This window comes from Convolutriloba macropyga, chromosome 8 (genome assembly GCF_964194025.1).
Source record: "Convolutriloba macropyga chromosome 8, txConMacr16.3, whole genome shotgun sequence".
NCBI classification, from domain to species: domain Eukaryota; kingdom Metazoa; phylum Xenacoelomorpha; order Acoela; family Convolutidae; genus Convolutriloba; species Convolutriloba macropyga.
In genome coordinates, this window is record NC_134475.1 from 56,597,661 (window position 1) to 56,620,443 (window position 22,783).

Genomic DNA, 22,783 nt, shown 5'->3' on the forward strand with positions numbered 1-22,783 from the left:
CGTTAAGATAAATATTGGTGCAGCATAACATATCGATGAAATAACTTTTTCCCTTTGAAGTGTAAATTAAGGAAATTTTGGTTCATAACCGATCATTGACATTATTATTATTGATAGTGTTATTTCTTCATTTCTATTGCCCAAATTTTTTCCACACTTATTTACGACGCAAACAATCACTCAGAATATCTTGAGATCCCCAGTTGTTGGCCGAGACAAAGAAGACTCCACTTTTAACGGGGAGATGAGGATTCAAAGACATGCTCGCAATCCTTATCTGCCTATGATCTCGCATCTCTTGCAATGAGCATGATTGCAGACTCGCGACTAGCTGTAACAGAGACTAATGGAGATTGAAAACTGAAAGCCAGAAAGAAACCAGCAGGCTCGGAACTTCTGTTATCAGCCAGAATGACGATTCGTTTGAGGGTCTTACGATCTGCCTCTGAAAAATCTCCAAACGACTCAAACGCCTGAGGAGTGAACATGATGCCAATGGGATACAATTCTGGGTGCAATGATTGAACTTTCTGTTCTCGGCAGCTGAGAGTGCAAAACCACGCTTCTCCGCCATATTGCAGATAAAGATTAATTGCAAGGGAGAAGTGACAGTTATCACCAATAATGTTTTTTGACTCAAATTCCGTACAGGTAAGAATTCGTTGCCCATCTGGAATTGTTGCAGGGTATTGAACTTTTCTGTTCACAGATGGCGATAAATGTGCGCTCGATCAGGCTGATGTAATTCATGAGTCCTAGACTTACAAAAAGAACATTTGCATTCGTTCACGTAAACTTTGACACCCAAGTGGTATTTAAGAGCAGTACAGATTTCAATGGGGATAGATAAATTCTCAGAGCTGCAATTGGAGCTGCAGACAACCAAGCACCTGATTGTGCTAAAGAGAAAAAGAGAAAGAGAGAACTAGAGAGATAACGAACGATCGTTTTATTTAGTGGAAGTATGTCTGCCTGACAAATTGTTTTAGGCAGAGCTACCAAGATCATCCTGACATTTATTGAGAGAAATGCGTAGTCGCAATTCTGGACTGAGTGACAAAACTTCGCAGCTTACCGGTGATGGTGAACCTCACTCATTTGTTTAAGAATTTCCTTGCCCGCAAGTATTGATTGCAAAATGAACAATTAATTGCGCGAAGGAGATGCTCCGGGTAAAACTTCGACGGCCCATTAGCATTATATTTGGAAATTGAGTGAAGTTGTAAAAACGCATTTGCTTCATCAATTTCATGATATTCGTAGCTATGGTCTTCTAACAGATCAAGGATTTTTCTTTCATTAGGATAACGCTTGGATGCGAGTGTTTCCATTGTTCATTAGGAAGTTAAAAACGAGAGGGTCAATTATCTCTCCGCTTTTCTGTTTTGTTTGCTTCATCAGAGCCGCTTCGTACCAAAGAGGAGCACACTAATCCATCCTCCACAGCAGCCACTTGTTCATTTACATTTTTTTGTTGTTTGCTAAGTGTTTTTTCCATCTCTGTTGAAAGCATACATTAGACATTTGCTTATTGCAAAAGATTTTTTCCAAAAATCAACACAGGCAGGATTTGAGATGCAGTCATCTTTGATTACCGAAAGACTTCTGAACTATCGCAAACGAAGTTTTAGTGGAAATAGCGCGGGTTTGGACTCTTTAAACGGAGAATTGTTTGCTGATATGTGAATTCGTTATAATTGTTACTGGGGTCTTGTGAATCGTTTCCCAGTTTTGTGGGTTGAAAGAGCTCCTCTGTGCAACTAAATAAAGTTTTTGGTATCTTCTTCGCTGTTGACAGAAGTTGAACGAATTGCAAAATTGCCCAAAATTGATTTAGAGCACACTCATTTATCGTAGTTTGAACCCCACAGTCATCGTATCATTTTGGGATTTTACTAAATCGTGCTCCCATTGTTAGACTTTTTAAAGATAATTTTTTATCGCGATGAAAAGTATTGTTCCACCTGGTATATGGAAACAGGATGTGTCTTTTTTAATTGTCTGTTCATTAATCTGTTTTGTTTGGCCAGTTGAGGAGTCCGACGGGACGCTCCTTTTTGAGTAAAAGATTGCCAGAGGGTTTTCATTGTCCTCTGAATGGTATTGAACAACTGGTCTTCGTTTTGGAGTTTCCTAACTTCTCGTTGACAATAAAACTTTTTGGTAGCATTCAATAAGCTAGCTTTTTTTAAAACAATTTTTTTTATGGCTTTTTTCAAGTTCTTTCTGATATGACGTGACATCTGTGATGTTGATACCGCTCACTAAATACTTCTTCGAGCCTTTTTTATTTACAAATTTTTGGGAATTTTTTACGGCAACCTGCCATAATGGAGATTGCACTTCACGAATTTTCAATCGGTAAAAAATAGTTTTAAGTTTTTCTGTTCAATTAATAGGTTTTTTTTTACCTGATTTTAGTTTTTACAGCTGGCACGCAACTTCTGAACTGTTGGAATCAACGGATAGTAGAATTTACTGCAAATTTTTTCATGTGAGTTTATGAAGTTCAAGAAATTTTTGTTTTAGTGCTTCCTGTATAAAAGCCAAAGTTTATGGAAAATCATTCGTCGTTTTATCAGAAATTGTTTCATGAAAAAATTTTGAGGAAGAACTTTGCAAAAAAAAAATTAAAAAAAGATTCTGGCCCACCGATACTGGGTAGTAAGACACAGCGGGAGACCAATTTTGTGTATAAAGACTCTGGGCCGACCTTAATCAATTTTGATATTTTATATGCCCGTTTTTTTCCATTTTTAGATTTATATTCTTTGAGTCGACTGTTCCCTGTGTCGTTCACCATGCAATTGACGTCGGGAAATATACCCCGTTTTTGAGTACTTCCATAAAGTCGACCACTCGACCTGGTTTCAGCTGGTCTCAATTAGGGCTGAAGTTCTACTTTGTGAATCAAATACTTTCACGAGATCAGTCATGTTAACCGATATTTATTGTTAAGTAGTCCCAGCCGTGGTGGTTTTCCTGACATTGACAGCCGGCGGTGGTTGTTTGCGTGATCTGACCAGAAGTAGTAGGTGTCGAGGCGCGAACAGCAGCAGAATAGGGAATGTTGCCAGCATGAGTATTAGGGGGGCCAGTAGGGGGTATGAGTGGGTGGGTTGCCAGTCGAGGACCACCCCCACCACCACTCCAATTACACTGCTGACTGTGTAGTTGTACATGCATACTCCGATGGATTTGCTGTCTTTTACAGCGTCAACGTGAACCTTTCGGGTCTCGAAGGCGACGAAGCCACCGAACAGCAACATCAGACACTGAAAACAAACAGTACATAAACATGATTTATTATTCCCTTTTGTATGAGCCGTTTAGACCAGAACAACCAAGAGCTGCTATCTTTGATTAGATGTGTTGATTTCTAGAAATAAAGCTAATTTTCTAATGCGCCCCCTTTTTGAGCATCTCGTAAGTTTTTCTCAGTTATTTCCTGTGAGATAAGAAAAAAGTAAGCACTTTAAGCAACATTCCGGTCAAATTCTTTAAGGCGGATTCATATGTAATATTTATCCGCTGAAAAATATTTTTTTTTCAGCGATTGTCAGCGCATTTCTTACATAAATTTTGAAGAATTCCTCGACCCGGGTTTCAGTTGTTCACCGAATGATTGAACAAGGGAACTCAAGATGAGGTTGCAAAACCAGGATGAGTTCTGATCAGTTCGATCCAAAAGACCTTTGACTACACTATATTGGTTTTCGCTTTTGCTAGACCCTCGCGAGCTACGAGCTAAGAGTACGAGTGTATCTGATCAATGATAGTTTCTGCTTGGAACCTTAATCTAGGATAGAACAACTTGGGTGGATGGATTCAGTTTTACCTTGAACGCGGCAGATGCGTAATAGAAGGGGTTCGCAGGAACTGTACAGCTCAACACAGTCCAGGTCGTCTCCGTAGATCTCAACTCGTCAACAATCTGCACTTCCTGTCTCGTGATCTCACTCTCGTATCCAATAGGATCAAAGAACAGCATCATAGTCAACAGAACTCCGTCAAACAACACCAGAACCAGAGTTGTCGTCACCAACTGGCAGTCGGTGATGGTCAATTTTTCCGCACTTCTTCGAGAAAACGCTCTGTAAACCCTCCATGTCTTGGCAAACAGGGCTCCAAAAGTCATCGTGAACCCAATGTTGAGACAGATACTGTTGACGTAACAACATGCGACAAATATATCCGTGTCCAGAGTTACAGCTGTGGGTGACATTGCAATGACGCAAACCAAAAGCAAGATTGATCCGGATATGATAAAGTAGTTGATTACAGGTGAGGTGATTTTGATGATCTTTTCCTGTCGGTAGACAAAGTTCACGATCATCACAACAATACACAGCAAGATTCCTAGAGCTGCTCCACTGTTGCAAATGATGGCAGCTATTTTGTTCACCGTCTCCGTCTCGTGAACAAATTCCACCTCCTTCTTCGGGCTGTAGTCCAGTGGCGCCCTCCCATCTTTCCATTCAATCTCTTGGAAAATGTTTAAATAGGCTTTGGAAAATTGGGCAACTTTAACTCGCTCAGTCATTTCGATCCACTGGTCAAGTCTCATATGCGGTGATGCGGGATTGAAGCCTTCAAAACCTACGAAACCCGAAACCCCGTAAAATGCAGTTTCGTCCAGTTTTTCAATGAAGTCTGCCAGTTTTTCACTGTTCGATTTTGAAGTGAGCAACGCTTCAACACTCCGAGCTATCACCCACACGCAATCATAGACGTACAGATCCCAAGAAGAGACCTCGGATCCAGAACTTGCAAGTCTGGTCTTGATCTCAGATTTGACCTCTTCCGATGTCAAACCTACATCAGACTGGACTCCAGGGATGCTGGAGGGATCGGAGGCAAATGAAAGGAAGCTGTTGGCTTCGTTTTTGATTCGTTCGATCTCGGAATCGGAGCAGTAGTCGGGTAACGTTTGTTCAATCAGGTCCCACGTCCATTCGCCGATGAACCACACGTACTCTGCAATAAATACAAAATGAACCGTAGACAACCGCTTCAAAGTACTCACAGTTTAAATAGAAAACCATAAAGAAAAAATACCCGTATGGAAATAAACTCGCACTTGAGTGTTAAAGAGCTGCGCAATCAATGAATTTGGTCATGCGTCGCAGGCTATGGCCACGCCGCAGCTGCCCACGGGACTTGAGAAGAAACTATCACAACGAAACATGAGATCAAATCATTCAGCTAAGTACAAGAAAATTTGCTTACAATGCCAACTCCTGAATTGTTATCGGATTATTGAAAAAAAAACGACCTGAGGGAATAAAATGGGTACTTTGATATTGGATATTTTGGCTTCGGGTAAATTTCCATGTAACCGGGAGCGAGCATTTCTAATAGCGAGAGTTTTCCTTACGATTTTTTAAGGCCACTTTTTTATTAATTTTTACCATATAAGGAAGCTCAGAACAGTCTTCTTAAGCGTTGTAAGTAAAAATCGAAGCTATATTGGACTATAACAAAATTTAGCGTTCAATAAAATCATTTAAGGGGGAAAGGGGAGTAACGATGTCTTTACCATGATGATTTTCAGCGCATCTCAGCGCATTATTATGTAAAGTTTTGCGCTGAAATTTTCGAATATTCTGCGCATTTCAGAGCATTTCTAACAAATTTTTCGACCCGGGTAAATCAATCTTTTGTTGACGTCCACAGAATTTCAAAACTGTGCCTAAAATCATACCGGATGTCATCAACCCAGCTCTGTATGCAGCACAGACCATCTTGCCATGGTGATTGGATTGCAACATGGATCGAATGATTTTGACATCCTTGTCTTTGAATATTTCCATATCCTCCGTCAGTTGGTGGATGTCGGCCGAGTCATCCATGAAAAAAGAGAGGATCAGAGATCCCTCCGCACTCTCACGGACATCTTCCAGAATCGAGGAGATGCCAGAGTCATACACGATGCCGTATCTGAACAATGTGCTCTTTATTAAAGATTACAACATAAACAGACTAATGTGGGACTAATCGCTCAAAAGTGACAGGCGGGGCAATTTAATTCAAGAGCCTTAGCCTTGATCATGTTTTGTTTAGGAGTGTAAAATTATCCGACGAGGGTGGGCTTCGACCCCACGACCCTCGCAGTCCTTGACAAAAGCAATCACCACTCGGCTTCCCAGCATTTGAGTTTGATATGCTACAGCCGGTTTTACTTTGGCAACAGACTTTCTTCCGAGTGAGAGCAATTGCGACTCAATGAAGAAGAGTAGCGTGAAAAAGTCACCTGAGAAGTCGAAGAATGATTTAGAACATCAGCGCAAAAATGGTTAAGCAAAATTTTTGCATAACAGTTATAGCCGGTAGAAATCCAGAAGCGACTCTAAGAGTCGTGCAATCAATTCCCTAAATCACAAATATTGAAGAAAAAGGGCTAGTGTTCTACCTAGAACGGAAATATCAAAGTGAAATAAATTTAAAAAATTACCTAATAGAACTGAAGCGTTATGAACAAAAAGCAGGCGCAATGTGCAATGTTTTTTTTAATTGTGTGGGTTTGGGGGTTCGTAGAGCATGTATGTTGGGGGGTGTAGGCATGTGTGTGTGTGTGTGTGTTTGTGGGGGGGGGGGGTTGCGGTTGATAGGTGGGGGAGGGGTACGTAATAAGGGAGGTCTGTATGCGGGGGGTGGGGAGGATAATTATGTTTGGGGAGGATGGTGAGGGGGTTTGGGGTTATGTAGATGCGGGAGAGTTAGGTATATGTGGGGGCAGTAGATAGGTCGGGCAGGGTGTGAAATCTGTAGTTTTTCGGATATGGAGAGGGGACTGTTGTGAGAACAGAACTTCTCAAATTGACCTGTCGACCATGAAAATTAAAGTCAAAGTTCAAGTCATGAAAAAAATTGCTTTAGCTAAAAAGTCATTAGTATATCAATACTCCTTTTCGAGTCATAAAAAGACATACACTTTTACAATAACTGCGTCAAACTTCGTTCGATAGCGAATTAAAAGATAATAGAAGGTACTTGTTAAAACCTTGCTGAACCAGTTGTATAATTTCCAGTTTTCTGATCAAAGCAGTACCATGTTGGAGGGAAAAATACAATCAATCATAGTTGATGACGAAAAGTTAGATTATGCACGTGCGTTAGCTTTGCCTTATAGAAAAGCGTTGAGAAAAGATCTGATATATCAAAGAATTATCATAAATTTCAGAACGAGAAAGCTTTATTTTTTTGCGTCCTGAATGTTATTTTGGGGTGGAAAAACACTCTGAAGCTAGAAAAAGGACTCAATATATCCGGTTAGATCGTTCCATTTATTTGGTTGTTTTGTTGATTTTAAAAAGAAGAACTGTTCCCTCAAAAGGTTTTGTAGCATTGAGGCATCCCTAGTCTTATGCTGTCCCCAGGTTCCGTGAGGTGCCACTGGGCAGTTTAAAAAACATGCCTCACAAAAAAGGCTCTAAAATAAAACAAGCGTCTTCTGAAGATTTTCCATGCGGTATATGTAGTAACAACTGTAGTGCATTTAGCATACAATGCTTCAAGTGTCTCAAATGGTTCCATGTTAACTGCACAGACCTGTCAGAGGAAAATTTTAGGATACTGGGGAACATTAATGGATGTTTTTGGGCATGTGTACATTGTCGAAATCAAGTCGTGATTCCCCAAGATCAGTCAAACATTAAAGACGAACTATCTCAAAAAATTGAGGATATCAAAGGCAACTTGAAATCGGAAATAGAATCATTCAAAACTGAAATTCGCGATTGCATAAGAAATGTTCACACAAATATGAAATCAAAAATTTCCGAAACAGATAAACAGCTCTCTTCAAAAACACCAAGTGACAAAAATCAAATTCAAAAAAGTGAAAACCTTAACAAATTGATTCTTTTTGGAGTTGCTGAGAAACCCAAAGATGGTACGGGAACAACTTCTTTTGTAGAGCTGATCAGCTACGACAAGAAAAAAGTAGAAGAGATTGCAGTCTTGTGGAATTGACAAATTCATGGTTGAAGATGTTTTCCGGCTGGGGAAGTTTGATGAAGCAGCACAAAGAACACGTCCAATTGTAGTTAAGTTGACTAATCCTTGGAACTATCGACTGCTCTTGATGTCGAATCAAAAATTGAAGGCTCAAAACATTTTTGTGAAAGCTTTCTTATCCAAAGATGATTGGGAGAAAGAAAAGAAGCTACTTGACTATCGTTTTAAACTTGCTCAAAAACTGAACATTAACAGATCAGAAATCAAAATTAGATCGGGAGCGTTGTTCGTCGAAAACCAGCTCGTAGACATAACTCTCTCAGTAGAAGAGACATGTCAGAAGATAGGCCATCAAACAAATTCACGATCATGACTAGAGGAAAAACAAGTACTGAAGATAGGTTTTTTGAACTGCCGGTCAATTTTAACAATTGATCGCAGAATGAATCTCGATATTTTACTAAGGGAACATGATATTGACATACTTTGCTTAACTGAAACATGGCTTACAGATGAAGTAAGAAATTCAGAAATTTTCCTAAATCGGCAATATTTCGTGCAGTCCAGAAAAGACAGAAAAGTTGGAACTCACGGTGGTACTCTTATAGCTCACAAAACAAATCTTTGTTTCAATAAAGCAGCAGAAATTGAAACAAATTTCGATTTTTTGTCATGTTCTGTTTATTTCCTGAACGACATTGTGTTAATAATCATCACCTTGTATAACCCTCCACAAAACAGCAAATACCGGGTTTCTGATACAGATTTACGAAGTTCAATAAGAATAGCATTATTTAAATTGGAGTCGCTTTTTGACTCCAGTACTCAGAAAAAACTGATAATTATGAATGGTGATATTAATTTTTCACATGCTGACTGTAATACACTTTCTAGTAGTAATGAATATGAAAAAGCTTTCATAAAAGAAATAGATGCTCTGAACCTTTGCTCAATCCTCAACTCCAGCTGTTGTCCCGACATCTTTTTATGCAATAATCTGGAGCAATGTAATCTAGTGGTTGAGGCCAATTCCTTCTCAGATCACAAATTGTTCATAGCAGAAATTTCTGTCAGACTCACAAGAAAAGAACAAAAGCCTCTCTTCCAGAAACTCAACATCAACAAGGCTGATTGGCACTTATTCATCTCTCATTTTGAAATCCCCACTATGTCAAACAGATGTCCCAATGACTTGCTACATTGCTTTTATCAGAGTTTCTACAATGCTTGTGAAAAGTCAATACCTCGTATAACAAAACGCCGGCTTGACGCACCATCGTATATGTCTTCCCATAGTGTACACATAGAAAACAAGCTGAAGACGCTAAGGAAAACAAACAAAAGAGCAGAGGAAATTAGAAATTTAGAGATGGAGTTAAATTTATCCTTGCTTAAGGACAAACAATATTTTATTGAGGGTTTCTGTATTTCAACAAACAACGATGCATACAAATTTTTGCGAAGACTAAACCAAGAACAAACTTTCCCCGAGAAAATGAAATACAGAGGCCAAGATATAATGGGTTCTCAGCAAATTGCGGAAAGTTTCAACGAGCATTTTTCTTCAGTATTTATCGAAGATAATTCTGACATTGTTGTGCCTGAAACAGCTCAACCAGAGATCTTTCTAGACGATATCACATTCAACGCAAAAGATGTGCTAGATGAAATATCACAAACTAAATGTGGTGCCAACTCTTATGATTAAATAACACCATCACTCCTTAAAGCTTCTGCGCCGTACGTTATAAATGGTATCTTGTATATATTTAGCTGCATTATTAACGCTTGCCAATTTCCCAAAGTCTGGAAAAACACACACGTGCGTCCTCATCATAAAAATGGTAGCAAAATGGAAATTAAAAACTACAGACCGGTTGCAATGCTCTGTGCAATTTCTATAGTTTTTGAAAGAATAGTTTACAAACAAATTAAGAAGACATTCGAAAAGAAGCTTTGCACTGCTCAACATGGTTTTCGGCAAAAACATTCAACAGTTACCCAATTGTTACTATATTGTGATAACTTATATCAAGCTTTAGACGAAAATTCATCCCCGATAACAGTTTACTTGGACATTGCTAAAGCTTTTGATACGATTAATTTTAACATTGTGCTTCAAAAGCTCGCTCGTTTTGGGTTTGATGAAAAGTTTTTGAAGTTTTTTGCTTCTTATCTGGTTGATCGGCAGCAGAGAGTAAAAATTGCAGACAGTTACTCGACTTTCTCAAAAATCTCAAGCGGGGGTCCCCAGGGATCAATATTTGCTGTGTTTTTGTTCTCCGTGTACATAAATGACCTACCTGATCAACTTAATAATAAAACATTCCTTTATGCCGATGATACGAAAATAATAGGACAGATTTCAGAACGTGAAGAACTTCAGTTTGATATAAATAGAGCTATCGAATGGTCTGGTTCAAACAAACTAAATTTCAATTTTGACAAATTCAGCATTCTCGAGTTCTCATACAAAAATACATATAATTCGTCTACAGAGTTATTTGCAAAAGGAATTGCCATCAAAAATGAAAAACAAATTAAAGATCTCGGATTAATTTTTACGGCCAGCATGACTTGGAATTGTCACCTCGAAATGGCGGTAAAGAAAGGTTTTCAAAAACTGAATCATTTAAGAAGAGTTATACCCCGCACCACAAAAGAAACGGTCAAATGCACGTTGGTGAAAACATATATATTCTCTGCGGTCTTTTATGCGTCAAATGTCTGGAACCCAGGACCACAGTATCTTCAACGCTTGGAAAGACTGCAGAGATCATGTTTAAAATGGATAACTTGCCGTTCTGTTCTGGGTGACAAAGAATACGTTGAGAGCCTAATTCGAAATCGCCTATTGCCAGTCAGTTATTTTCTAGTTCTTAACGACCTAATTCTGCTTAACAAGATTTTAATGGGGTTAACTTCGATGAATGCGTCAGACCACTGGTCAATAACTTTCGGTTGTCCAAAGACCAGATCAAGCGAAAAAATTTTTATTGAAGCGAGAAAAACATTTCGGAAACGTTCTGAAAATAATTACTTTAATAGAGTAGCCCGATTCAATAATTCTTTGTCTCAACTTAACAGTTTTGCTAACTATTCACCACACAAAAATCCATATCAGTTTCGAAGAGAAGTGAAGATCTTTTTGGAAGGGGAGGCATTGAAAAGGTTCAAATATAAAAGTTACCCTTCAGGATGGAAAGTTTTCGAGAAAATTTAATTATTGAAACTTGATTTCTCCCCTAATCTGGGGTCTACCAAGCTGGTTGTAACCATGTTTGGTTGAATTCAATATTATTATTATTATTATTATTATTATTATTATTATTATTATTATTATTATTATTATTATTATTATCATTATTATTGTATGATGTAAAGTCCATAATTCAGATAATGATCGGAAAATGGTTCTATTCGTTTGAATAAGATATCTATTGCGACCATCTGAAAAATACTGAAGACGAATTTTGGCGTCTAAAATTGAAGAAATTCAACAGCAAATATGGTTCACCCACATGATAGAACACAAAACAACCATGCTCTATTTGATCTCGCAGTAAGTTGTTGGATGGAATCTCTGTAAAATCTGCTTAATACAGAAAAAGTAAGTAAAATTCGCAGCAAAAAAGGCATCAAAGAAAATTTTAAAACTTATGGCATATAAAGTGCGCAGTTAGTTTTTTGTTACTTCTAATGGATTGTTTTTGTTCATTGGCAAACATTGAATTGGCAAACAAAAAATTTCAGTACAAAAATTATTGCTTAATAAATAAAGTTCGAAAAACGCATCCTTAATAGGTTTTTACAGACACGTAATAGGACTTCGTAGCCTTTCGGAGCCGTCTATATCTAAGTAATCCTTCGAAGTGTTTATTTAAGTTGGGCAATTTACATGCCAATGAGTTTAAGTAAACGAGTTTTTTTAAAAGAAAAGAAAGATTCACCTTGACCAGTTGAACCTCTCTCCAATCAGTTGCAAGTGTTGAAACTCAAAGTCATTCGGCACCAGTTTCCTGTAAAGCAATGTGCAATTATCTGTTATCGACGATAAGAGACTTCTTACTTGTTTTCTCATTCATTTTCAGAAGGAAATCATAAGTGCTCTAGTTTGTCTTCGTCTTTATGTTCATACGCCGTGTATTTTTTTTAAAAGCAAGAGAAACTAGAACAAAAAATTCAATGACGTCATTTTACAGAAAACATAATACAATCAATTTTCTGCAGCCATCAATTTCACAACGTTAGCCATTTGGTATGATTTTTTAAATTATCTTGACCAAAATGAAGTGTTTCCTAAAATCAGGTTAATTAATAAGAGAAATATATGACAGTTGAATGCTAACATAAATGGAAGCGTATCAGTGACTAGAGTTGCCTGCTCAGAATTATGGGAGGAAAATTACAGCCGAACTGCGAACAAAATTTGTTGAGGGTGGGGGGATAGGGTTGTTGACTTGAATTATTAAACAATACGCAGCAGTACTCCTACCTGTAGAGCTCCGTTTCATCATCGTGTTCCCGGTTGTATCCAGCAGCCGTTGCCACCAAAAAGGGTCTCTGGTAGTCTGAGTTGTGGAAAAAAGGATGTGCCACAAATGACACCACATCTACAGACTCGACTGTACATGGTGGACCAATGAACACATCTGTAAATAACATCAGATACAGGAAGTCCCCTCCCCCTCCCCCCCCCCCCCCCCGATGTAATGTAGCCATGTATAATTGGTACTTTTGCTATTTTTTTTCTCAAATTAACATTTATTTGGAAGTTTTTTTTTTACTCTATCAACTTGATAATTAACTTGGTTAACTTAGCGGTGGTTATCAATACAACAGATCAACAGTTTATGAATCTCATTTCATCAGCGTTTTTTAATTTTCCACATATAAAATGTTTTTTTATTCTCCCCACTTTGTTCAGGTGAATATGCTAAAAAATATGCGTGTCATTTATTTGAACGGCTAGTTGCACAAAAGCCATTATCAATTTTAAAATGGGTATTAGTTTATTGACACAGATTAATGACAGCAAAAATTTTCCCCGGAATTAAAATTATCCCAAATATTTGGTAGTTGAAATATTCTTTTCGTGATGGCCCAAGCAAAAAAGTTGTAATTTACCAAAAATACATGGCATATTGTGTAATTCATTAGCCAGTTTTTTCTATGAATATAATTGGGCTGCCCTTGAGTGAGCCTCAGTGCATGGATTCCCGGAAATAATACCGGGTAATCTTAAACACAAAATGAAACAAGTGCAAAAAAATTTGATACACTTATTGTGTTTTTGTAATATGAAAATGTTTAACAGGTTTAGTTCAGTATCTGGAACGAGCTGTGTGAAAATTACTTTTCCCGTCATAAAACTGTTGAACTGGTAAGATTAAATTTATACGGGAAGAAATGGCTTGCGATTTAAGTGAAACACCCGTAGTTCATGATAGGGGCCCCCGTACTGAACTGCAAGTCAAGATCAGTACTGGGCACGTCAAATTGCAAGTCTACAAGCATATATCAGTACTCTGCACGTCTAAAAACAAGTCTGCAAGTCTGACAAGTCTTCGCCAAGACTTGGATTACACTTGCAAGTTGATTCCCAAGTCAAAACTAACTTTTCAAAAAATTTCGAGTGAAAATTTCGAATTCAGAAAACTTTCGCAACGTGCCACGATTTTGGTATTACTTTTTGGGCACTTTTCCGGGGTGCTAAAAAATGATGCCGGGGGCATACCAAATTTTTTTGAGGTGTTTATTAGCTCCCCGGGAGGGTCTATTGAGGGTATTTCAGGTGTTCTGGGTCGTTTTCAGCCATTTTTCAGTCGTTTTCAGCCGAAGTTTGGCCGAAAATCGACATTTCTTAATTTTTCAGATTTGGCAAAAGTCGAATATCACTCGAGGAAAAGTCTTCAAAAAAGGAAACACCGTGAGGATGCCCATGCTAAGCCGAGGCCCTCTCGTTCGACCAATCGTTGATGCACTGCACAGTCCTACAAATTTGAGAGACCCAGAAGAAGACCAGCGTTCCAGCCATAACGGCCAAAGTACTGGCCAAAGGAACTTTGTAATGCCCCAGTATCAGCTCGTTCAAGAACCAATGCTGCCCTCTGTTAGTTATAGTGTGCTTTTTTTAATGGGTTATGGTGATATATCGAGTTATTATAGAACGAGCATTAGCTAACTCGGATCGACTGGGGTCAACATGCCCCTGCCTCACAGTCATTTATATGGTTGTAAAGCTTATTACAAGGCGGATCTAATGAGCCATGTTTTTGGACCTATTTTGGACGTTTTTTCGGCCATTTCTGACGTCTTTTTGGCTACTTTTGACGTTTTTTGGACCTATTTTGGACGTTTTTTTGGCCATTTCTGACGTTTTTTTTTCGGCTATTTATGACGTTTTTTTGGACCTATTTTAGAAGCTTTTTCGGCTATTTCTGACGTTTTTTTCGGCTATTTTTGACTCTTTTGGGACCTATTTTGGACGCTTTTCCGGACATTTCTGACATTTTTTCGGATATTTTTGACGTTTTTTAAACTTGCCAAGTCTTGGCCTAGACTTGCATTTAGACGCGCACGTCTTGGCCAAGACTTGCATTTAGACGTGCACGTCGTGGCCAAGACTTGCATTTGGACGTGCACGTCTTGGCCAAGACTTGCATTTAGACGTGCACGTCTTGGCCAAGACTTGCATTTAGACGTGCACGTCTTGGCCAAGACTTGCACGTCTAGGCCAAGACTTGCATTTAGACTCGCACGTCTAGGCCAAGACTTGCATTTATACTGACAAGTGTAAAAAGTGACATGACCATAGCTCTGAATCAGTACTGATATAAGACTTGCAATTTGACGTGCCCAGTACTGATATTGACTTGGCGTTAGGTCCGGGCCCTTTGTCTCAATGCACGGGGGGGGGGGGTTTGATGCATCTGAGCTAATACTGTAACTGAAGAATTTTTTGTGAAAAAATATAGATCTTTTCCGTTTGTTCCCCCTTCCCCCTCAGCTTAGTGGGTGCGTATTATCTGCACCCCACAGACGCACGTGCCAAATAAATTTTTTCATAACGATTTACAATGTAATGACACGTGCTCTGTGACGGGGGGGGGCATAACGCACAGTGGGCAAACGGAAAAGATCCAAAAATATGATGGAAATGAGCATTTATTTTTTTCATTTTTGGAACCGTTTGTGACCAATCATTTCCATTGGGCTGGTGTTGCATTCACCCCCTTCACCCCCTTCTCTAGAATTATCCCTTCAATGACCCCCCCCCCCCCCACACACACACACACACACTCTTGCAAGTGATTTACCCCAATCTACCAAGACTATCTGCTAACTACTAAGTCTTACCCCAATTAGAGCCTTGCTCTGACTAATATCGAGATACCCACAATTAAAGCTGTAAAGTTTTTTTTTTTTGGGGGGGGGGGGGGGGTGTTATGGGGTCTAAACAAGAGCAAATACTGTAAAAATAGACCGGTAGTGGATTCGAACCGGCATCTCTTGCTTAAAAGTCTAGTCAAATCTCCCCCAATTACCCCTATAGTGTACCAGGCATCTTTTGGGTTATAATTTGGAACGAGAGGGCTTTGTTGGGTTGGAACAAAATGCGTTTTTATTAAAATCCAGTAGATAGCACATGCTTACCTATATCTCCATCACGGATCCGGTCAAGTACCAGAGTCCTGGCAACAGCCTTGTCACAACCACTGTCAATCGGCACAATCTCCATCTCGACCCATTCTGGAATAGCAGCACCTGAACCCAAACCATCACCCAATCCATCGGTTGCATTTCCAATAGATTGATTGGATCGTCTCTGTTGTTGCTGCTCTTTTTGGATCATTTCCAGAGCCAGTTGAGCAGTGGGCAGTGCAGTCCACCCCGAAGGCCAGGATGTAGACAAATTGCTGCTGTATATCAGCCCAATGCGAATAGTCCTTTCTAAATATTACTCAGATTGATGATCCAGGCTCTTATCATCCGATTATTTGGATCTATTATGTTTCGGTCCTCAGTGTTTTTTGCCCCAATTACAATTTATGTGCTGTTATATGGCACATTAAGTGTGAAAAATAGCACGTGCGCCTGGGGGCGTAAATTTATGTGTCCTTTAAGCTGAAGGACGAACAGAATAGATCCAAAATTTCTTGAGATCAGAATGTTTGAAAATAGTGTATTGAAAAGCTGCTAGCAGCAAAACATACTTTTAAAGATTTTAAAATCATGAACTTCAGTGGCCTTTTAGTAAAACTTTCAAATTTTTTTCAAGTTTAAATGAAATTTGTCACGATTTTACATTTTTCAAGTTTTTGAACTTAAGAGGTCCATAAAGTTCCACAGAGTGTGGCAGCTGAGCTTACTAACTCAAGAATCAAATTGAATAGCGCTTCAAGGCCATTTCAAGCATTAAAGCCAGAATAGCATGACAAGCGAAACTTAATGCTACATTATATCGAAACCAAACGGATTCGTTCATTTTGTTCAACATTTATATTTAGTAACTATTATTAGTACACAATAGTCATTCATGAAATTAAACTATAACTCCAATTATGCACAAAGTACAAGTGAACAAAATTCACATGAAATGGTCAAGATAGCTTTAGTTTTCCCCGAATCTGGCGAATAGTCAATAGGAAATTTCTGAGTTTAACATACTATCATCAACAGCTATGGCTAAAGCACTGAAGTCGTAGAATTTCGAATTTGAAGCTTTTTTTGGAAGAAAAGACGAAATACACTTCCAAATTGCATCAGACTCTTTGCGATTGGATTGCGAATCAACCTGTTATTGATACAGATTATTCAACAAAACTTCTCAATGGTTAACAAACATCATGACATCAAATTTACACTGAAAAAGTGGCGTTATGGAAAAGTGTTTACATTCTGTCGACATATTTATCTACAACCAATCAGAGATGCTATTTTGACATGTACAGTATAAATAGAGCTCGAAAAACTACCAAAAATTAGTTGAAACTCGTTATTTTGTCTGAATAAACTGACATACAATGCGAATTGAAGCAAACTTTCTTGAGCGGTGAATTACTTGTTATCGTGTCTTGTTTCTGTAGATCATATTGGTGATTGTACGGATCTAACTTTACTTTGACTTGTGAAAAGAGAATTAACTTTGATATTCTCAAAACTTTTATTCTGAGGACCAAAGCTCCTAAAAAAAGAAACTTTGTGCAAAGCACATAATCCATTGTTCTGACAGGTTTTAACGAAGCCTAGCATAGTTTTGATATTGGTGTTATTGAGGCCAGTTGAGAAACAAAAGTTGTTCTTTAAATCAACTCAGAAAATTCAAATCTGAGGTAAAAAGTGTTGTTTTTTTCCCGAAGATCATTTAACCAATTCAATTCATTTCTTTTTCGTTTGCATACTTGTATGACAGTGTTGTGAACAGCCAATTTTGCTCAATTTAAAAACTTTACTTACGAAGTTATTCAATATTGAAAATTTTGCCCATGTATTAAGATTGGGTAAAAAACATAAAAGGTAGTCCCACCAACGCAGTTTACCCTGCATTGTTTATTTTTACATCAGATAGTAGGACTACCTAACGTTCATCATCCTGTGAAACTTTATCTCACTATCATTTGTGGTTAAGGAGATATCATAGAAAAACCTCTTATTTGAGACTAATTGGTGATTTGAAGTTTTGGATTTTCACTTAATTGAAGCAAAGTCATTTGTTATTCAGCAAAGCTGAAGAAGTAGTTATTTGAAATTATTGAGTATTAAGTAATGCAACGGCATTCTACAGTATAGCGGATAATACAGTTCACAAAAGTTAACTACAAAAACTCAATATCCGGACAGATTTGAAACCGCTGAAACGAACTGGGCGATGTAAAGTTTTCCTTGACTTTGATAGGAGAGCACCCGTTACACAGAGTTTTGCGATTGATTACTGGACAATTTTTAACCACAATGAAACGGACATGGAGATAATAATATTATGAATTTTTGATAAAACTTATTTTTTTTTCAGGTGTTTTTGAAAAATTTGGTCATTTTCAGAATTTTTGATCTGCTGAGGTCAACTCAGCTTTTTGAGGTTGTGTGTTTGGGTTACTGTTTATACTTAAGAGGCATCAGATTGATTTTAGGATATTAGCTCCGAAATTATGAGCAGACATTTTGCAATTTTTGTTATTTCTTTTTTAATTTTTGAACTTTTTCGGTTTGCTTATCTCTCTTTCTCAATCAGTTGGATTTCTGCCACTCTACATGCATTTTAGCTATTCTGTGAAATTATCTGGAAAAACTTGATTTTCAAAACATAATTAATACACAATGAAAACAGAATTAGACAAAATTTCGCGATTTTTAAAATGTTTCAGGAAGTTTGTATGTTCCTTCTGAATTGAAGAAGTCTATAAACTTTTTTGAAGTTGATGCTGTGCGTTTCCATAAATTACGGTTTTCCTTTCGGCGTTATTGACAGCAGAAGATCTAGCGGTTATTCATTAGTTGTTTTTGTTCTCTACCTTTTTAATACTACTTGATGTTTTTCCTTTAAGATTGCTTTATTTTTTTGTCCTGCTTTAGTTTCTTTTGTGTGTTCTTTTTTAAAAATTTTTCTGACCAAACACTTTGGTTTTAAAGACACTGATACAAACAGTACACACATTTTGATTACTACATCATTTGTTTTTCTCTAAAATTGTAAAATTATGTTTTTTATGCTGGCATTAGGCAACGGATCTGATAATCATGTGCAGTAGTTTCTAGATTTTCATTCAATTATTTATAATGTATTTCATGACGTGACTTTCCATGTTTTTAATTCGTTTTAAAGGTTGATCACCTTTCTCATATCAGATAACTTTCACCTTTGCTTTCTGGCTTACCTCACTTAATGCTTCTGCTGAGTGGAATTAAGGAGCCTTTCGCATTATAGCCCCCCACAAAAATAATGACCCCTCCATATGACATAGTTATACGCTTGGTAAAAACCAAACTGTGGGTAGGCGATTGAATGGGAAAGACCTAAACCTAGAATTCGTCCAGCAATTTTGATCGAAAACGTTCAAGGTCAAAGAGTGATATCAGAAGAAACGGATAAACCAAAAAAGTCCAGGAGCTATAACTTAATGTTATAGAAACATTGCGCGTTATATCATCATTGTTCTTGAAAAATAAACCGCTGACTGGTCCTCGGCTTAAACAAATTGTTCACCAAATTAGATGGTGAAACCAACCATTTTTCATCTAATATAAGGAACCTGCAGTAGAAATTAATTAAATTTTCTGACACCTGGAAAAAAATTACGTTACAATAAATTTTTTATTGCGGTTATCCGGTAGGTTGGAACACTATTGCGAAGCACAGCCGACGTCAATGCCTTTGGTAAAAATTATTTTTTAAAATAATTATTTTAGAAAAACGACTGAAACTAATATAAACTGATTTTAACGATAGTGGCTTCTTAGCTCTGGCCGATATTCACATTTTGGTCTGTTTGGTACATCCAATACCCAAATTTGGGTGTGTTTGGCCTGGGCAATACCCATATCCAAAGCCCAGAGGTCCAGCCAAAAGAACAGCCGGTCCTCTGCAAAATGTATCAGATTATGTCGCATTGGCTGGTTTTGAAAGTAAAAGCCGACACTCTTTCTAGATGATTTAAATAGACCTCTTGAACGAATAAATTATAATTTTTTGGATGCTTCTATATTTTTAAGTGGGTCTGGCCAATGGTATGGCCGGGGTCTTTTTGGTCAAACCAATAGTCTGTGCAACAGTCGGTTCAGTCGGGTCAATGGTTTGGCTGATGGTCTGTCCAAAAGTGTGGCCCTAGGTCGTTTCGCTCATAAAAGTCTGGGCAGAGTCTATTCAGTCTGGCCAATGGCGGCTAAATTCTGTTCGGTCTGGCCTGGATATCACTGTTTGCGACCCTAGTTGGTCTGGCCAATACCAGTCTTGGGTTGCTGACCTCTTCTTGCCGCTTTGTCGCTTTTAGCCCTGGCTGAAGTTCTAAATTAAATTCTAAATTCTAAGAAATTTTATTTCCTCCCCGGACTACGTAAGTTTTTCTACTTATCTACCTTGGTAATTAGAACCTTGTGTAAATAATGATCAAACTATTCTTTGCCAATTTCTCGTTTGTTTTAAATCGCCCCTTTATAGCGAGAGCTAAAACTTTGAGCTCAACCGACAAATTATCAAACACAAAGAAGTTGTTTATGGTTTGTACATGTTGTCGATTTTCGGAAGTAAAGATGGGAAACTTTTTGCTGCTCCTGTGTTTTTATGACCCACGGAGATATTTTTTTAAAAAAAATTTAAACAGTTGAACAGTCCCAAGGGATTGTAAAATTTGCATGACCCTTAGAATGGAGGTTCGAAACAACAGATATAACAAAGAAAGTATCTTCTTTTGAAAAAATTATGCAACAAATAGAAAAAATTTAATTTAAATGTTCTCTGAATGGAACTTTTTATGACCCTGTGTTTTTATGACCCTGTGCTCCTGTGTTTTTATGACCCACGGAGATATTTTTAAAAAAAAATTTAAACAATTGAACAGTCCCAAGGGATTGTAAAATTTGCATGACCCTTAAAATGGAGGTTCGAAACAACAGATATAACAAAGAAAGTATCTTCTCGAAACAACAGATATAACAAAGAAAGTATCTTCTTTTGAAAAAATTATGCAACAAATAGAAAAAATTTAAGTTAAATGTTCTCTGAATGGAACTTGGGATTTATTTGTCTGGACGCAAAATTTTGTCACAATTATTTGCTCGCAATTGCCAACTCATCGTCGCATGTTTTTTACAATTTTTTTTAAGTAAAGTATAAGCAATGTTACCCTACGCAAAATACAGTTGGTGCAAAGGTGTTTTGCTCAAAGCAGAACTTAAGGAAAGTCGATAAAAGTTTAACAAGTGAAAAAAAATGAAGTGCAAATTTTGCACCATAGCAACAAGATGTAACTCTAAGCTCGGACAAATAGTCAAAATTACTTTAACGTTGTGGGCTTTGTAAAAAGATCCAAAGTGCCACATTTAATTTTCACCAGACTACAATATTGAATTGTAAGCAAAATTGAACAGCAATATTGATTTTGTTATTTGTACATATAATCATTAAATTACAATTATATTTTTATCTTAGAATAACTCTTGATTAAAAATAGTTTTTTTGGTACTTAAAAATCTATTTTGCGCTGCCTGCTCGCTCGATATGAATCAGTTGATTGCTGAGACGAAAAATGTGCTTCATTTTTTCCTGCATTTCATCAAGAAATATATTACAGCGTATGTAGTTTTGTTCTGATTTTTTTTCCTATTGAAAAGAGAGTAATACATCTTTATACTGCAAAAATAAATGATTTTATTTCATGAGAGATACCTAGTTATTTTTTTATAGCAGAGTGAAAGTACCATGTTATTCTTGTAGCATTATTTCTAGCGCGTTGCTTGTTCCCTCTATGGCTGAATTTATTAATTTTGCTTAAGGTGTCAAGGTACTGCAAGGACTGAACACTTTCTTGAAGCTCTCTACCCTGGACCTGGAAATATAAAAAGAACGTTTTCGAACGATTTGAGTTATGAAAAGACTGTCCTCGACAGATTTTCGGTTTAGGAGAATTTGTCTGGACTTTAGCTGATGTCCTCATCTTTGGCTGGAATTAGAAAAAAAACTTGTCGAATTTGGATAGACAATAAAACGTGTCCTGGAATTTGATTGGACAATAACACGTGTCATAGAAATTAGCTGGACAGCAATATGTGTCCCAGAAAATGATTGGACAATAAAAGGTAGCCTGGAACTTGGATGGACAATAAAAAATTTCATGTTGCCTCCAAAACTCATTTTAGTTTAAGGAGTTTAAAATTTTTTAGAATCCAGAATAACATTTAAAACATTTTAGTTAATTTTTTTCTGCCGCACTCAATTTAATATTCATAAAAAATATATGAATTTAAAGCTTGTTCTAGGCGAGTTTTTATTTGAAAATGATCAACTGTGACTTGAGTTACACAAAACCAGAGTCTGAAGAGTTCAGAATATAGATTTTGGTTTCCATCGGCAATTTGATTCATGACTCAGGCTAAATGGCTCTTGGTGGTTAACTAAAATGGTACAAATTTTCTCAGAACTATTTCATGACAAACTCAGAATGAATCGAAGTGAGTTTTTTGGATCTATTCTGTTTCCCCCCCCCACCCAGCTTAGTGAGCAAAAATCTTTTATGACCCTCAGGCGCACGTGCTATTTTCTCACATAGTAACGTGCTATATAACTACATATAATTTGTAACGGGGGGTCATAAAAACCACTGGGGGTGGAACCAAATAGATTTTTATCGCAACTTAGTTGATTAAATTCAACTGCCTTCTGATTTTTGACCTGTATTTTTTCTTTCCTGCATTTACCTCCAATAGAACGTGCTAAAATTTCACTTAATGATTCATTATTTAATAGCACGTGCTGTTCCTGGTGGTGCATGATTCATGTACTCGGGGCAAAAACGGAAAAATTTTGTTAAACCATAATTTTGTAATAATTAAAATTCGCTCGATCTCAAAAAATTATTTCTTAACTCGCAATTTGTTTTATGAGTTAATGTCAATTACTTAACTAATATATTAAGAGAATAAGATATATCCCCCTCCGATGCCTAAGAAACATAATAGGGGCCCTTTTGATGATAAATTTCTGGAAAATTGAGACATGAGAGCTGTACTTTTGTTAACCAGTGCTCTGGCGAAGGAGGGCTATAATTGAAACAAAATCAGTTCTTCTCGAAATAGATTTAAAACTTTTCCCTCCGTGTCTCCGCCCTTT

General features: G+C 37.4%; 1 protein-coding gene across 2 annotated transcripts in view; it reads right to left on the minus strand.

Moving 5' to 3' along the window:
- Nucleotides 1–2,723: 2,723 nt before the first annotated feature.
- Nucleotides 2,724–22,783, minus strand: part of LOC142344211 (gamma-aminobutyric acid type B receptor subunit 2-like) — a 34,240-nt gene continuing 14,180 nt past the window's right edge. For both annotated transcript variants that reach the window (XM_075395760.1, XM_075395761.1), the window contains exons 3-8: nt 15,616–15,912; nt 12,455–12,611; nt 11,910–11,978; nt 5,705–5,940; nt 3,839–4,977; nt 2,724–3,275 (exon numbers count right to left, since the gene is read on the minus strand). In XM_075395760.1, coding sequence (XP_075251875.1) covers nt 2,955–3,275; nt 3,839–4,977; nt 5,705–5,940; nt 11,910–11,978; nt 12,455–12,611; nt 15,616–15,912 — 2,219 coding nt within the window. In that variant the 3' untranslated portion in view covers nt 2,724–2,954. The remainder of the gene's footprint in view (nt 3,276–3,838; nt 4,978–5,704; nt 5,941–11,909; nt 11,979–12,454; nt 12,612–15,615; nt 15,913–22,783) is intronic.